At 48.9% G+C, this 17,071-nt stretch overlaps 2 protein-coding genes and 2 long non-coding RNA genes across 55 annotated transcripts in view; 3 read left to right on the top strand and 1 right to left on the bottom strand.

Moving 5' to 3' along the window:
- LOC123595302 overlaps positions 1-3,080 on the top strand; it is a 546,512-nt gene extending 543,432 nt beyond the window's left edge. For all 3 annotated transcript variants that reach the window (XR_006711122.1, XR_006711123.1, XR_006711121.1), the window contains 2 exons: positions 919-989; positions 2,969-3,080. This is a non-coding gene — a long non-coding RNA (uncharacterized LOC123595302). The remainder of the gene's footprint in view (positions 1-918; positions 990-2,968) is intronic.
- Positions 733-17,071, bottom strand: part of ANOS1 (anosmin 1) — a 186,976-nt gene continuing 170,637 nt past the window's right edge. Inside the window, exons 10-14 of the mRNA XM_045472809.1 lie at positions 11,360-11,454; positions 9,166-9,337; positions 8,177-8,397; positions 5,824-5,965; positions 733-4,574 (exon numbers count right to left, since the gene is read on the bottom strand). Coding sequence (XP_045328765.1) covers positions 4,516-4,574; positions 5,824-5,965; positions 8,177-8,397; positions 9,166-9,337; positions 11,360-11,454 — 689 coding nt within the window. The 3' untranslated portion in view covers positions 733-4,515. The remainder of the gene's footprint in view (positions 4,575-5,823; positions 5,966-8,176; positions 8,398-9,165; positions 9,338-11,359; positions 11,455-17,071) is intronic.
- Positions 4,846-10,435, top strand: LOC123595304. Its single transcript, XR_006711126.1, has 2 exons — positions 4,846-4,981; positions 10,405-10,435. It is a non-coding gene; the product is annotated as an uncharacterized LOC123595304 (long non-coding RNA).
- Positions 5,959-7,605, top strand: LOC123595297 (uncharacterized transmembrane protein DDB_G0289901-like). Of its 50 annotated transcripts, XM_045472842.1 has the most exons (8): positions 5,959-6,388; positions 6,424-6,465; positions 6,506-6,545; positions 6,586-6,700; positions 6,758-6,797; positions 6,875-7,011; positions 7,092-7,110; positions 7,187-7,605. In XM_045472842.1, exons 1-8 carry the CDS (start codon positions 6,298-6,300, stop codon positions 7,405-7,407), a joined length of 705 nt encoding a protein of 234 aa, XP_045328798.1. In that variant the 5' UTR covers positions 5,959-6,297; the 3' UTR covers positions 7,408-7,605. The 50 variants fall into 50 exon arrangements, 48 of the variants coding, with proteins under 48 accessions (XP_045328798.1, XP_045328796.1, XP_045328823.1 ...); XR_006711119.1 differs by having other exon boundaries at positions 5,959-6,329; positions 6,739-6,855; positions 6,991-7,110; XM_045472840.1 differs by having other exon boundaries at positions 5,959-6,407; positions 6,445-6,585; positions 6,661-6,700.

A 17,071-nucleotide genomic window follows, 5' to 3' on the forward strand; every position in this document is an offset into this window, starting at 1 on the left:
CCTCTGAGCATTTCCATTTATTATTATTTGCTGCTCATTTATTGTCATGTCTTATCTATCACGCCTCTGCCTACTTTGAGGAAGAAAGCAAACGGGGAGCTTTCCTTTTGTAGGCAATGTCCCACCTCTAGAACAGGACCAGGTACACAGCAGAAACTGAGGGAATGTTTGTCGAATGAATGTATAAATCAAGTGGGTGATTTTATGGAGGAAGTTGAAGATTGAGGTTCCCCTGGAGAACACCACGTTATTCCTCACTCTTTATGTGGTGGCATTTGGCTCATTCAGAGCAGATAGGTACGCTGATGTCCCAGTGGGAAGTACAGGACAGGCTCACAATTGTCCTTGGATGCTGGAAACCGGGAGCTCTGAATACAGTGCATGGTGTTGAAGACCACAGAGGCAGGGATGAGGACTAAGAGAAGTTCGTACCTCTAGCCTTGTATGCATGCATGGGGGAGGGGGACACTTTGAATTGTAGACTATTGACAAAAAATGCCACCAAAGCCATCAGCAATAACAGCCGTAAGTAAATACTATGAAAGAAATCTCAAGTGTCATCTCCAGGCCCCAGAATACTTTCATTAGGATGAAGTACGTTTGCCACACCTCAAATTCCATTCATACTGACTTTTTGACTCTCGCTAGGAACATAGGGGGAAAAAAATGGAAAAACAAAAGTGTGGTTTTTTTTTGTTTTGTTTTTTTTAATAAATGAGTCTAGTCCACCGGGCAGGTGTAAGGATACTTTATTACTGAATCAGTATGTACAAACTCTAACATGAAAATAATGAGTCACAGAATATCAGACTATTTACAATACTTTTTTTTTTTTTACAAAATGCTTTTTTTTACAGGATTACTTCTCTCTAAATAACATGACAGACACACACAAAAATCACTTTTTTTTTATTACAGACATAAATAAATATTGACGTGAAATGACCAGTCTAAGAGGCGTGATCTCTGTTGGCCATTTGGATGAGAAGGTAGGTCTTTTGTTATCTGCACACTACAGTATAATTAAGTAAAGAAATAGTAACTTTACATACAGACCTCTGTTAATCACTCTGTCAATGGTAGGACTTGCTAAAATACTCAGTAGAGGTAAGAAACGGAGTCTGGCCATGCACAATCATAGGTAAGAGTCACCATCGTTACGCATTTATTATTTTCAGTGAGTTATAAGTACATGCAACAGTTAGCCTTCCTGTTCTGGTTACAACGTGAAGGTTTGTATAAAAAGATTCAGAGATAGTTGGAATCATGGGAATGAGCAAACTTAGTTACTAAATCCATGGCACAAGGTGTAAGAAAGGGCATTAAATAAATAAGTCATTATCACAAGTGACGCTGACTAGTAGGAAGGACAGGATTACTGTGTGTACTTGCACGATACAGACACGAGTCAAAATTCAGCGTCGCCATCACGGGTTTCAGAGCACATAAGACACACTACGGGGGCTTTGAAGTCGAATGTTGTAACTTCCCGGGGCTTGCTCCTGTAATTTACTCAGTTCCTTATGCGAGGCAAAGAATCACTGGCTGTCCCCAGTTGGGGACATCTGGCGGGTAAGGAGCCAGGGATGCTGTGCTACACCCCAGAGCGTAACTGGCCCCAGCGCCCCATCTGCTGAGCTGCAGAAAGCCTGCTTTGTAGAGTTAGTGACGGGCTGTTTTAGGTTCCCAGGAAACAGACGTATCTTGAAACTTGGGTTTGTTTCATCATCGTTTCAGAAAACTCCCTGCCATCAATTTTAGTGTCTCTACTATGTCCTATTAAAACAACGAATGGCTTAAAAGGGCACACGCTCACTTATAAATGTCGCCCCACGGGGCTGCAGTTAGAAAAAGAGGGCAGAACAGGTAACTTCACCGGCCGCTGCGGGGAAGCCGCCAGCCGGGACTTGAGGACTTGCTGTTTTGGGTGGGCATTTTGAAGAGTGAATACTGTCACTGAATATATGTGTCCTCATAGAAGAGAGATGCATTTACTTTCAATAAGATGTATTCGAGACTTAGCCACGTAGACTGTGTTTAGAGAAAAAAAAAAAAAAAAAAACCCATAGGTTATATCCCTTTATTAGGGCACTCAAATTTTTAAAATTAAAAAAAATGTATATTTTGGCCGATTTGCATATGATTGAAATTCATAGAAGAAACTCATGTTTCCTTAATCACCCAATCAATAGCGTTTTTCTTCCAAAAATGTGAATAATATTTAAGTTACGAATGTTACTGCAGAATTAGATGCTCCTAGGAGCTGCTTTCGATTTCCTAAGGGAGCTGTAAGCCTCAGAACGTTCATCCAAACTACACATAGATTTGCTCATCGTCTCTTACCCAGATAAAAGAAACATAATTAAACTTTATAAAATTAAACTTCTATAATAATTTAATATTTTGTATGTATGTATACATGCCTCCATTTTGAACTATACAACCGTACAAAAATTGGCTGGCGCAAATATTGGATTTGTCCGTGACAAAGTAACAGACAAACTTGTAGCCAATGTTAGACATCTTCATTTACGGAAATTTGACAATTTGAAATTCAGCTGCTGCTAAGGGCACCGGCAGGAGTCAGAGCTTCCTGGAAGATACTGTGGTGTTGGGTCAAGCTCGGGGCTGTTTGAAAGGAGGGGTGTCTGCCGTGCTGTGCGTTCCAAATGCGAAACTCTGGGAACCAGGTGACCTCACACCACGTTGTGGTAAGGGTGTCGCAGACCCTGTTGGGAGCTGCAGAAAACACTTAGGAAGCAACACGCACTTCCTGCTGAGATTCCCCAGGAGCGTCACTTGTGCTAAGCTGCAAAATATTGCCTGTGTCGTCGACTTTTAAACGGCGTTACCACACAGGAACCAGTTTTCAGTATCTGTCACCACATATCCATGCGTATGGACCGTGTTTCCTAAAGATGTGCATCGACAGGACAGGAAAATCAGTCTCTCTCTCTCCATTTTGTAGTGCATTTGCTTCCTGACACTGTGGAGAAGCCACAAGAAGTGAAGGAGTCCGGAGTTCTCTCCTCCAGGAGCGGTCAGGGCGTCCGCACGCTCTCAGGAAACCACGCCACGGTAAGTACCCAGTCCCACCATCAAAACCCAAGAAGACGGTACCGAAACCTTCCCCAGTTTACGTAGGTACATAGTGGGATGAGGAAGGCTTTCCTTTTAAATGTTTAACTTCTGACACATTGCTCTCTCCTCATAGAAGAAACACCGGTGGGGAAAATATATAATCCTTTTCTCTAGAAGCACTGTGTCTTTATGCACCTTCAGTAGCTGCGAAAACCATTTCTTCGGTGAGTCTCAAGGTCTGTGATGTATGTCACAGACACAAAAACATATCTGTGCATTTCAAACCATAAACATGGATATTCCCTCAAGAGCAAACTTTATCCGACTAAATGCTTCTGGGTGTAAGGCTGCCCCAAGGTGCACTGCAACATCACATATGGTTGATCTGTCTTGACCCGAGTCCATGCTACAGAGGGGTAGTTTGGAGGCAAACAGTACGATAGAATGGATTTGAAAGACTAAATAGCCGTCCTCTGTCAATCATGGCCTCGTGTTTCCTACATTACCGAGAATAGGGAATATTCTAGCATACAAGTAGCTTACTTTGATTAAGAAAAGGCAAAACTTAGTAAGGACTGGAAGATACCCCGTAGTTGGGATCCTTTCATTTTAAGCAAGAGGTTTTGTAAATTTTTAGGTTCGTGAAGTGGTAAAACAAAGCCTATCAGCAGCTCTTTTCTGCATTAAGAAAACAAGGAAAAGGGAAGTAAGAAAACATGTCAGGAAAATGTCTCATTTTGCAGGATGAAATGTTAAAAAGTATCCCCAGGAAAGAAGTTTCATTTCTCCAAGGCAGACTCTGGATAGCAGCGTGATTGGCTGAATCGTTCCTGTTTTGGATGTCTTTTGAAAACCGCAGTTGACAGACGAGATGCTCATTCGCCTTTGTGTGAACGTAGCTTAGGGACATGCGGAGATTTAAATTAATTGCTGTATTTGAGGTTAACCTTTGTCAGTTAAAAATTACACGTGGTATAAATCATCTTAGGAAAGATCGGAATAAATAGGGCCTAAAAACTGCATCATCTCAGTTGACTCAGCAAATCAAAGCCATCGTTGAATCTAAAAACGTGTTGTTGGTTTAGCGTTATGCTTCGTGTGCATGTGTGGACTGTGTTGAGAATGTGCTCCTCCAAATGCAGGGAGACCTCACTTCTGCAGTCATTCGATGGGGATTCGTATGTGATATTTTAGTGTCCAGTGTCACGGGCCTCACCTTCCTTTCCTCTGTCCTCGCAGGAAGCTGGTGTCCGTCCCCACTGGCTGTGTGTCGCTAGTTTCCAGAGGTGCCCGAGATCAGCAGAGGTTCCTCGGACGCAGAGTTACGGGGGCAGGGAGTTGTGTGGGGCGCCTGCCTGTAGAGCCACACGTGCCGGCCCGGCAGCTCAGCACGCTGGCACATTCCTTCACTTCTTAGACGTCGTTTGGAGCCGTCTAGTATCTTTCTGGGGAAGCCTTGTAATGATGAGGATGCCGATGTTTGAGGTGGGGTCCTGAAGGGTGACAGGACAGACGTATCAGTCATTGCTGCTTTGCAGGAAGCCGGGTACCGGCTGACGGTGAAAGGGTCGGAGCCAGGAAGTCTTCCACGCTCCGAATCGGCCTCCCCTCCTGCTCTTGCCCACCCCTCGGTTTCTCCCCCAAATCCATAAACTCACAAGAGGACTAGGACAACCCCCTCTCCTGCATTGTACAGTTATCCAAGCACACCAAAGCCCTTTCTTTTCTTTTCTTTTCAGGTTTGTTTTTTGACAGACAGAGAAGGGGAGGAGCAGAGAGCATCCCAAGCAGGCCCTGCACTGTCAGCACAGAGCCCGACCTGCGGCTCGAACTCACGAACCATGAGATCCAGACCTGACTGAAACCCAGAGCCGGACAGTCAGCCTACTGAGCCACCCAGGTGCGCCCCCCCCCCCCAAAAAAAAGCCCTTCTATTTCCTCGGAAGTTAAAAACGTAACCAGTCCTCGCATGAAACCCATTTTCAAAGGAGGAGTGTCAGGACAGCATTCACCCGACCTTTACAAAGAGAAGGGGCTGCCGAGCTCTCCCAGGCTCATTGGCGTCTGCCTCAGTTCTAGCCGCGAACGGTAATCGGGGCAAATGTCGCTAGTACAATTGTAAATGTAACACCAGGATTCCTGCTCTGTTTTCTTAGCAACAGACAAATCTGGAGGCACCGCTTTATAAATTTAAGCTGGAAAGAGACGAAGTCCATAGTCTAAAAATCGGCAAGAGTCTCAGTGTGTTTGAAACAGTGGGTGACGATTCTTTTTAAAAGAACCTGGACTTCCCAGTAAATCCAGTAGATGGATTTGGGCCATAGTGTGAAGACAATTTACGTAATATATTACACTCAAACATGTGTCGTGAGAAAATAATCCTTAGCAACGCGTTTCCTAGATCCTCATATGTGAAAATGGTAGTTTTTAGAACAATTTCGGATTGCTGTGAGGTTATAGATTTTTCTCCCTCATGTGTATTTACAGCGTAAAAGGTAAGTAGAGAGCCTGATACGTGTAGAAAACAGAAGGGAGGAAAGGGATGCCAGGCGGGGAGGGAGCACTTAGTCACCAAGCACACGACGACGCTAATGTGGCTAGGGTCAAGTCCCACGCTGGACACACATGGGGCGGAAGGACTCGAGATGAAGGGAACCCCCTGCTTCACAGGGATCTGTGATAACTCGGTCACTTATCGGAGCGTTTCCCCACATCGGCTGACTTTCTGTGTCCCACACTCACTGTGCACCAAGGGCAGTGTGAGGTCGGGCGTCCGGAAAGTCTTGATGGTGGCCGGCCCTTCCCCTCCCGCGGTCAGCACCTGCACTTCCAGTCGGTACAGCGTAGATGGCCTCAGATTGGGCACTGTGAGGACGTAATGATCCTGAGGGAGCCACACAAAAGGAAATGCTCATCAGTGACCCTTTGAAAACAGCAGGCACAGTGCAGACGCATTCTCCCACAGCCTGGTCCCAGTCAGAGAACAGGTGTGAGCGGTCAGACGGGTGTTAGTGCAGAGACTAGGTGTGAGCACGGAGAACAGGTGTGAGCGGCCAGAGAATAGGTGTGATCGTGGAGAAAAAGGGAGCGGTCGAGAACAGGTGTGAGCATGGAGAATAGGTATGAGCCCTTGAACATGTGAGCACACAGGATATGTGAGTGTGGAATAGTTGTGAGTGGCCAGAGAATAGACCTGAGTGTGGAGTAGGGGTGAGCATGGAGAATAGGTGGGAGTGGTCAGAGAACAGGTGGGAGCATGGAGAACAGATGGGAGTGTGGAGAAGAGGTGGCAGTGATCAGAAAACAGGTGGGAGCGTGGAGAACAGGTGGGAGTGTGAAGAGGTGGCAGTGATCAGAAAACAGGTGGCAGTGGTCAGAGAACAGGTGGGAGCGTGGAGGACAGGTGGCAGTGGTTGGAGAACAGGTGGGAGCATGGAGGACAGGTGGCAGTGGTCAGAGAACAGGTGGGAGTGTGGACAACAGGTGGGAGTGGTCAGAGAAAAGGTGGGAGTGTGGACAACAGGTGGGAGCATGGAGGACAGGTGGCAGTGGTCAGAACAGTGGGAGCATGGAGAACAGGTGGGAGTGTGGAGGACAGGTGGCAGTGGTCAGAGAACAGGTGGGAGCGTGGAGAACAGATGGGAGTGTGGAGAACAGGTGGGAGCGTGGAGGACAGGTGGCAGTGGTCAGAGAGCAGGTGGGAGTGTGGAGAACAGGTGGGAATGGTCAGAACAGTGGGAGCGTGGAGGACAGGTGGGAATGCTCAGAGAACAGGTGGGAGTGTGGCAAACAGGTGGGAGTGGTCAGAGAACAGGTGGGAGCGTGGAGAACAAGTGGGAATGGTCAGAGAACAGTGGGAGTGTGGAAGACAGGTGGGAATGGTCAGAGAACAGGTGGCAGTGTGGACAGGTGGGAGTGATCAGAGAACAGGTGGGAGTGTGAAGAACAGGTGGGAGTGGTCAGAGAACAGCTGGGAGCGTGGAGAACAAGTGGGAATGGTCAGAGAACAGGTGGGAGCGTGGAGGACAGGTGGCAGTGGTCAGCAGGTGAGAGCATGGAGGACAGGTGGCAGTGGTTGGAGAACATGTGGGAGTGTGGTGAACAGGTGACAGTGGTTGGAGAACAGGTGGCAGTGGTCAGAGCAGGTGGGAAGGGCAGCAGCCTCACAGGGGAGACTGGCAGCTCCCACTCGGCCAGAGCCCTGTGCCGAGTCGCCTCTCAGCACCCCGCTCGACCCTGGCAGCCCGGCGCACTTGGCAGGGTTCATGTGTGCCAAAGTGCCAGTTCTCAGGGCTCACCCTTGAGATTTCAGTGTTTGTTCCTTAACATAAGACTTTCCCATGGTTGAAAGTTTTCATCTGCACATCTTGTGATGTGAATTCTTGATCATCCAAAGTTCAGTCAATGAGCCAAGAGTTTTCCACAAAACACAGTATCTGTCAATGCCCAGGACTGAACATGTTTATTTTCATGCCAACACGTTCTTTTCAGAATTCAATAAAACCTAACACATTCATAGAATAACTACTTTCTAATTCCAAGGAATTTTTCTTCCGGACTTGTTTTTTTCTTTCCTTTCTTTCTCAGTGGACCAGGAGTTGGATGTCCTAAGGGCATTTTTAGAGAGGGTAAAAGCCCACACATGGGGTTTGTTTTGTTTTTTTCTTCAAGCCAAGGAATTAAGTGGCCTGGAAGACAGGCCAATTCATTATGGGCTCTCGCCAGATTTGAAGGGGGAAAAGGGAGAGAAACAACAAGCTTCTTTGAGCTGTTTTCCCCCAATTTAACACTTCAAACAGGGCAGGTCCACTTGGACCCGAGGGACAACGGTTAAACCACTTGCCCACAGGACAGGCTGGGGGCTGCTGAAGGAATCACAGGTTATGTCCCACTGACCGTTTTCCCTGCTCACAACAGCACCTATCATAGGTCATGAATACTTGCACAACAATGGCTCCAGAAGAAGAAAATGTGGGAAGACGCCTCAGCACTATGGCACGCGTTGTGGCACGAGTACCCCCCCCCCCCCCAGTGGCCGCTGACGACCAGCCGCGGACATGAGCAACATGCACACAGGAAGCAAGTCGACACCTACGGAAGGCAGTATCTGCGACTGTGAGATGATGCTGTTGGGCAAGCTGTTCTGTCTGCTCTCCGTCGTGACCTCAGCCCAGGTCACCTGAAAGCCAGTCATGGGCTGATAGAGATTGGCCTTGGCCATCTTCCAAGAAAAGTGGCCAGTGATGTTAACATCTTGGACAACAAACGAGGCAGAAAGGTTCTCGGGCTTGGCGAGCACCTTGGCAGGCACGTGACCTGGAGGGAGAGGACATAAGAGGCAGAGTTAGGCTGCGGGACGTGGGAGCTGTTTGCACATATTGCGGGCACTTCAGGCAGCCGCTCCCCAGGGGAGGCACACGCGGTCTGACCTCGGTCCTCATGCAGGGCTTCAGGCCATCACCTCCATGACCTACGGGGATAGTCAGCCAGAGGTGGTCTCAGTGCGGCCACTCTGCTGGGTGGTTTGGGGAGTCTTTTTAGGACCCAGCTCTGGGGACGGGAGGAGAGAGGTCTCCGCCACGTGGCAAGATCTGGCCACTTCCTCAAGAGGAGAAGGGAGTGCCATGACCGGAGTGGGTAGTGACGCTGTGAGAAGCGATCCCGTGTCAGAGCTGCGTTTCGCCAAGTCCTGGGGCACTCGTTCCGCCTCAGGACAGGAGGACAGGTCCCGATAAGGAGAGCAAACGGAGGAAGGTCAGGGGAGGGGTGTTGTGCAAAGTACATAAAGGTAGGTCACGTGGCAAGGCGGAGGGGTAAAAATGAAATAATTTCTATAGAACACGCCTGAGTACAAGCACTGGAGAAACCTTTGGCTTCGTTTCTAAAGGGGTAAAACTGCCAGCAGAGGATGTCGTGCTGTTAGAAGGACAGAATGTGGCCCACGGCCATATATTGCCTCCCAACCTGAGCCGTCAGATTTAGAAAGCAGGGGACGTTCGGCTTTTCGGGTGTTGTGAAGTACAGTTTGGAAATGTTTTCCAAGTGTGGCTGGCATCACAGATGCACGTTCGGCTCAAGACGTACCTGCTTCGCCGGGACAGCTCATGTGCCGGTGGCTTTTCCCCTTCAGGGCAGAGCACGACGGAGTCGTGAAGAAAACGGTTTCTGCTTTCAAGCGGCCCTTGGGCCGAATTGGCTGCACAGTCACCTTATATTTGCAGGAAAACGACAGATCCTGAAGAATGATATAATTTTCCTAGAGCAAGAGAGAGAGGGAATATGCTAGCCATACGTCTCGTTAGGGATCAAGACGCGGCCGATGAGTCCTGTTCTAACAAGGATAGTTTCCTGTGCATGCGTGCAGTGTGGCTTTTATAAAAACTACGAAGCAGACACTGTGCATGTTCTGGTTCCTCACGACTGTGGGCCGTCCCATGGTGTGGGACACGGCCCCTGGAAGTGAACAGGACCGCGGCGTGGCAGGACTGAAGCAGCTTCATGGGACCTTCCAGGCCGCGTGTGACGGTTGCCAGCCACACAGGTGGGAGTGCCAGACTGTGAACCCACATCTCATTTGTTCCTGACGTCCAGTGTGTACCAGAGCCTGAGGCACATGTGTACGAGATGCAGGGGCTCAGCCCGCGGCCTCGGTCACGGGTCAGGATGGAGGCCGTAGTGGTGGGCGGAGTGGGGGACAGGCGCAGAGAGGAAGCAGCTGGCCCTCTGCCCAGGGGTGACGGGTGGGCGGGCAGAGCCAGGGCACCGGGCATGCCATGGGGAGAGCGGGACCAATGGCAGCCTCTGCCTGAAACACTGCTCTTCGGGAGCAAATCTACACTCCGGATGGGAATCTGCCGGAAGCCCACATCAGCCACTAAGGACACACTTCGCAGCTACATAAAGAATGCGTGAGAGTGGCGGGGAAGGCAGGCCTCTGTAGCTACAGATAAAGTAGCCCGTGCTGCATCAGAGCTTGAAAATAAATGGGTCTAAACGTCCTTTACAAATGGCAGTGGACGAGGCGTGAGCCTTTAGCAGACTGCTTTCTCGGGATTTTCATTCTTATTTCTACCAGATACAGGATACGTGTTCAGCAAATGCTTATTATGACCTTCAGACTTTCTAGAAAGGGTAAGCCTAGGATTGGGTGGTCCCCTGAAAATAAGCCAGATTTCATACAATTCCAACGCATGCAGAAGTAAAAAAAACTAGAAGCCTCACCTCTGCCCACAAAAAATTTAATAAGCCCTGCTTCCGGTCATTTCTTTCTCTGCTTTTCAAGTAGTTTTCCCTTTTTAAAAATGTTTCTTTTTTCTTTTTAAGTGAACGCCACAAACTTTGGGAACCACTTAAGCAACGTTGGCGAGCATGAGTTGGGACAAGTCAAATCCAGTAAAAAGCTGTATTTCTGCAGACCCACTGACATGTTTTATCTTATTACCTTAAAGTTATGTGATCAAGATAGGATTCTAAAAATACCCCACTTGCTGCTTTAGAAAATAGTCCAAAGAAAAATGTTCTGCTGAAATAGCGTATATCAACATGTGAGACATGTGGGGCCATGCCTTTGGAAATCTTAGACCATCCTGCTAGATCACAGACAAGTTACTGGCATCGATATTCTGGACACCTCACCGCCCTCTGCACCGTTTTGCTGTTGGTCCCTTGATGGCCCTCTGTAACTCGTGCATCAGCCCCAAATATTTGGAATAACACACTGGCTGGTACCCAAGGGTTCCTGCCTGCAAGGACGTAGCGTTCTGTTCAAGTGAAAAGTCAGAAACGGTCCTGGCACACCGTGTGCGACTCAAGGAACGTCTTTCCTTCCCCGGACGAGGAGGAACTAGCCAGCGACGTGGCAGAGCAAGATGGGACGTGACAGGGTCGGACGGAAGTTCACAGGCGCCGTCCCACCCGCAGATCGTGCTGCCAACTCAAGACGCAGAGAACAATTCAAAGCTTCTGTCCAACTAAGTCGAGACACGCGGGGTCTCAGAAGCGTTTCCCCCTGACCTGGAAGTTCCCCACGAACCGCGTCTGCAGCCTCTGTGTTTCAGGCCCTGCCAGGTGCCCCCACGGGACGGAGCCCTCAGCGGATACTGCAGGACTGAACACAACGACCGTTGTGTTTTCACTTCCACCTCGCGATCACCCAACAGCTAATCCGTCGGAACGAGCTGTGTGCGTCGTACCCCGGGCACAGCTCTCAGTCCGCCGTTTCCACACATCGAGGGAAGTGAAATCGCGCTGAGAATCGGGCGGTGTGACCGTCTCTTACCTGGGTGATGCCAGAAGAGGTCTCTGCTCCGGCACTGCGGTTGTGGGCACAGACCTCCGGGAGCCACTGCACATGGTATCGGTCAACGCTGCGATCTGTAAGGTCAGAAGGCACAGAGAGGACGGTCTGGAGCCACGGGCCGCACAGCCCGCGGCTCTCAGATCGCGACAACGGGCAGGAAGGAAATGAAGCTGTGGAAGTGAGCCACGAACGCAGACGCAGAGCCAAGGAGGCGAGCGGGCCTGCAGAACTCACTGTCGGGAGGAAAGCCTGGGGGGAAACCTGGCGAAATGCGAGAACCAACCGGAAAGCACAGGAAAATCACAGCCACGGGGCTGTCAGGAGGTCTTGGGAGAAACGTAGCCGCGGGGCCGGTGCTGAGCGGAAACCCCCACAAGAAAGGGCGGCACTCGGCCGTGGGCCTCTTTGCTCCTGGGAGAGGGAATGAGCATCCCGAGTGTGAATCCCACAGGTGGCTGACATAGCCAATAGACCCAGGCAAAATCAAAGCATTTTCCTCACGCTGGGAGCACTGAGCCGTCAGACGAGCCTCACACGTTCCCCCAGCACAGACCCAGGTGGGCACCTTTCCCTTCCAGCGTGCACAGGTGCATATCCTCACACGCCCGTGTGTCTGATCTCTGCGGAACCCTGACTTGCTGTCCAAGACAGAACGTGGGTTCCCTGGCACAGTGTGTCCACTGTCCACACGTGGCCTCACTTGGGGCAAATCTCTCAGATAAAGGATGGACTGATGACGAGCCCCCCGCCGAGCGTGGGAAGAGGAGGTCTGGCCGGCATCAGGTTTATTCACCAACCCGCGTGCCCGAAGGTGTGGAAAGGCACTGCTCTGCCACCGATTAATACCGCGTCCCCGCTGTTCACGCCAAGTGTTTAATGGAGGTTTCCAGAGGGTTAAACGCTTTGACGGGATTGGGTGCTTCTAGTGGGAATTCACTTGGAGCACTTTGGATTGAGAAAAGAGGAGCTTTCAATCAGAGAGGACAAGCAGATATCAAGCGGGCACCATTGGTTCCGGGAACCACTTACCAGAGGTTTTAAGATTTACACAACAGGCATCGGGGCTTTTTTTTTTTTTTTTTTTTTTTTCAGGGGAAGAATCGTACATTATACACAAGAATGAAGTCAATGAATGAATTCATATGCTTTCTTTCAAGTGGTGCCGTTCCAGGTATACAAACCGCTGCTCTCGGGACTTAAAAGCTCACAGAGCTACATAAACAACAAACAAAGCATGTAAATGTACGTTAGGCTACAAGGTAATTTGGCTACAGATCAATACAGAAGATAAGCAGGCAGGTGTGTTGCCTTATTGATTCACTGGCTTATCTCCTTGAGACAGAACTTTGCAGTGAACGTGGGGAGGAGGCCTGGCAGTTGCTGTGGGCAGAGCATGCGGCTGTGAGCAGGCCGTCTGCCTGCCACTGCCCAGCTAAGGTGTCTGCGATGACGAAAATACCGTGCATGTGGTGGCCCCTCGTCACTCGTGCCTGTAAAGCAACTGAAGTTCGTGGGTCCGAGCCCCACGTCGGGCTCTGTGCTCACATCTGGGAGCCTGGAGCCTGCTTCGGATTCTGTGACTCCTCTCTCTGCCCCTCCGCCTCTCACACACTCTCTCTCTCTCTCTCTCAAAGATAAACATGAAAAAACAACATTTAAAAATATTTAAAGACCTTATCTCCTTTCATGCTATAACACTGTTCATGATTGTAGAAGTTTCAAATAGACTTCTACTTACTTTTTCTGGGTGAGCTTACAATATTACAACATTTACAATATGCACTTTCCCTCTTTAATAACTTCAAAATGGCTTGTTACTGACCTCCTTGGCATAGCAACCTGATACTTGGGATCATTTCCTCATTAACAACACTGGCAAGAAGAAACTGCTCTAGGGGCCTTGCCAACTAAATTCTGTACCAATAAGGATAACCAAAAATACCTTTCCCAGCAAAACAAGTGACAAGGTCAAAGAGAAAATTTAAGGGACGCAGATAAGAACCAAAAATTGTATCTTGGGGTGCCTGGGTGATTCAGTTGGTTAAGCGTCTGACTTCAGCTCACATCATGATCTCACGGCTTGTGGGTTCGAGCCCCACATCGGGCTCTGTGCTGACAGCTCGGAGCCTGGAGCCTGCTTCAGGTTCTGTTTCTCCCTCTATCTCTGCCCCTTCCCTGCTCATGCTCTGTCTCTCTCTCAAAAAAAAAAAAACATTAAAAAACATTTTTTTTAAATATTATTTTGTACAGAGACAGCAGGTAAATAGAATGAGATGATAGTATGTGGCCAATAAGTAAAAACTGTATGTTGATACTTGAAAAAATAAAAAATGATTTTTTGAGTCAATAATTTTAAATTACAGGAGCATCAGCAAACGAAATCTGTACTCATGTCTCCTACTCATGACAGTGACTTAACTGATTTTGGCTCTGCTGTGAAAAAGTCACTCTAAACGCAGGCAGACAGAATAAAACTGGTCACCCGCCATTTCTGCCTCAGCGTCTCTCAGGCTTGTCTTTATCGTGCAATGAGATCACCAAACGGAAAACACAATTTGATAAAACACCGATTTGGGCCCTCAGGTCTCTGCGCATTGCCTGTAGTTCACTGCCAACACCCACAGCAGCCCGCTGGCCCCATCAACAGAGTCCCTCCACGTCCCCCGCATGGAGCACACAGGCACTAAAATGGCACTGATGTGAAGTGAAGTCATCCACAGCCAGGGACAGTCTGCGGGACGCTTCTCCTGTCAAAGCAGCTCGAGTAGGACAAACCAGAAGCAGAGCCAGTGTCCCGGTATGAATTTCTGATTCATACCCTGATTATTCTAGCCTGCTAATTTAGCATCCCTGACCCTCATGTTTCCAAAACACTACGTAAATACCACATGGCCACTTGTCTTTACTTTGGGTCTTCTGTGCTCAAGACCTTCAAAACTGTCCTGACCTTGGGGCACCTAGGTGGCTCAGTCGGTTGATGTCCAACTTTGGCTCAGGTCACGATCTCGTGGCTCATGGGTTCAAGCCCCCCATCAGGCTCTGTGCTGACAACTCAGAGCCTGGAGCCTGCTTCGGATTCTGTGTCTCCTTTTCTCTCTGCCCCTCCCTTGCTTGTGCTCTGTCTCCCTCATTCTCGAAAAAATGAATAAATGTTACAAAAAAAAAAAGTTGTGAGATGGGAAGAGACTCTTGTCTGCTCTGGGGCTGACACTCCCTGCTGAGGGGACTGATTCTGGTTTGTGCTAATACTGTGATATGGCATACAGTGATAGCTGAGTACTCTTGGGACTCTAAGAATCGTATGCATTGTTTACAACATGGTTCTATTTTCATAAGAGGAGGTGCTAAGAATGATACATTGGGGGCACCTGGGTGGCTCAGTAAGTTAGGCATCCAACTTTGGCTCAGGTCTGAACTTGCGGTTTCTGAGTTCGAGGTCCGTGTCTGGCTCTGTGCTGTCAGCTCGGAGCCCACTTCAGATCCTCTGTCACCCTCTCTCTGCCCTTCCCCCATTCACAGGCATTCTCTTTCAAAAAATAAAAAAAACAAATGACATTGGACACCCGCTTTCAACTCCATCCCCTCCCCCCCATCAGCTCTAGATGAGCTCAGCCTTGCCTGAGTTCATGGTCCCCTTTCTCAATAATTTTGTTTAGTCCCACGGCTTTCAATATCATTTTCTTGGACTTCCAGGGAAGAGGGCACAGGAGGAGGATCCCAAGCTCACATAATGACACAGATAACAGCAAGATAACACCCACCTCAGTGTAAACAACCCAGAAAATGACCTGAAGCCTAGCAGAACAGACTCATGACAGCTACATGTAGAGAAGAGGCACTGTGAAGAGGGTAGGAAGAACAGAGACATGGTTGGCAATTAACCAGAGCCCCAGGACTGTCCCGGGAGAGAAACTCCATGGGCGTGGACCCTCACACCAGGCACCCAAAGCACAGGGGGACTCGCACACAGAAGACAAGGCCCATAACATCTGGCTTTGCAAACTAGAGGGGCAGAATTTCTTGAATTATTACCATCAGTAGAGCTTAAACATTAAACTCAGCAGGGATGACTCTGGAGAGCTGGAGGGTGAGGAGACAGAGTCCCCCGCCTTTAAAGAGACAGCATAACAAATAGTCCTGCTGAGATACAGCACAGAAGCAACAGCATGAGAAACACCTGGGGTTCACAGGAGGGAGATCTGTTTAGTAACCTTAGAATATGTGCTGCAGGGAAGGGATCTTTGGGAAGTTTCTCCAAGAACAACAGTGGCAGGCACCATTTCTCTCCCCGACCTCCCTGCCTCAAAACAGGGACGCCTGCTGCAGGACAAATACTCTCTACCTGCTTGCTAACAATGCTCCTCTGCAGACACGCCCCCTGAAGCCAGATCTGGGCTGCACGTGGCCCTCACGAACCTTGCTAACTCCGTACACCCCTGCCCCCGTGTTCTCCTGCGGGACCCACCCCCTCCAATACACTTTTGGCCAGAGCCCATCTAAAGCAGTGCACCCAGCCTGGCACTGTGCAAACAGTCCTGTCAGAGGCCAACATCACCCCAAAGCAACTCCTGCCCCAGGGCGAGGGGAAGGTAACCAACATGCCAGGACAACTGCAGCTGTAGCCCCAGCAGTGGGCTGGAGGCAGACCTCGGGTCTGACTGCAAGCCCCACCCATCAACATGAGCTTCTCAGAGGACAACACAGGAAGAATGCCCTGCAAATGGCTGGTCTGACCCTACCCAAGCCCAAGGTGACCCCAGGCTGGCCCCTAACAACACAGGAACCAAACCCTGCCCACAACAGGCAGAGAGAGCCATGGAAGACAACTGGCCTGACGGGAAACACAACTCAGCTACAAGAGTGCAGTACACACAACACACAGAGCAGACTCCCCTGAGGTGCCAGACTCTGGTGAACAGGGGACACTGCATATGGGGCACTACAGAATTCTTCTTCATAAGGACACTGCTTTCAAGAGCAGGAGACGTCACTGACTTCCCTAACACAGAGAAACATACACGGAGAGTTAGACAAAATGAGGAGGCAGAGGAATATGTTCCAAATGAAACAACAGGACAAAATCACAGAAAGAGAGCTAAACAAAATGCCTGATAGAGAATTTAAAGTAATGGTCATAAAGATACTCACTGGACTTGAGAACAGACTAGAGGATCTCAGTGAGAACATCAACAGAGAGATAGAAAACATAACGAAGAACCAATGAGATGAAAACATCAATAACAGAAACTAAGAATCAACAAGAGAGAATAAACAGGAGACTAGAGGAAGCAGAAGAAGAGAGGCAGTGCATACTGGAGGACACGGTAATGGAAAGCAATCAAGCAGAACAGGAGAGAGAAAACTATTAATAACAACAAATGATAATACACTGAGGGAGCTCAGTGACTACATGAAACGTAATAACATTCACATTACAGGGGGATATAAGAAGGAGAAGAGAGAAAAAGGGGCAGAAAATGAGTATGAGGAAATAATAGCTGAAAACCAAATCTGGGGGAGAAAACAGAAATCTGGATCCAGGAGACACAGAGAGCCCCCAAAATATCAACCCAAGGAGGTCCACAGAAGATAAATAGTAATTAAAATAGTAGAAAGTAGTGATTAAGAGAGAATTTTACGAGCAGCAAGAGAAAACAGTTGCATACGAGGGAAACCCCCTAAGGTTATCCA

The sequence above is a fragment of the Leopardus geoffroyi genome, chromosome X (genome assembly GCF_018350155.1).
Source record: "Leopardus geoffroyi isolate Oge1 chromosome X, O.geoffroyi_Oge1_pat1.0, whole genome shotgun sequence".
Classification (NCBI taxonomy): Eukaryota; Metazoa; Chordata; class Mammalia; order Carnivora; family Felidae; genus Leopardus; species Leopardus geoffroyi.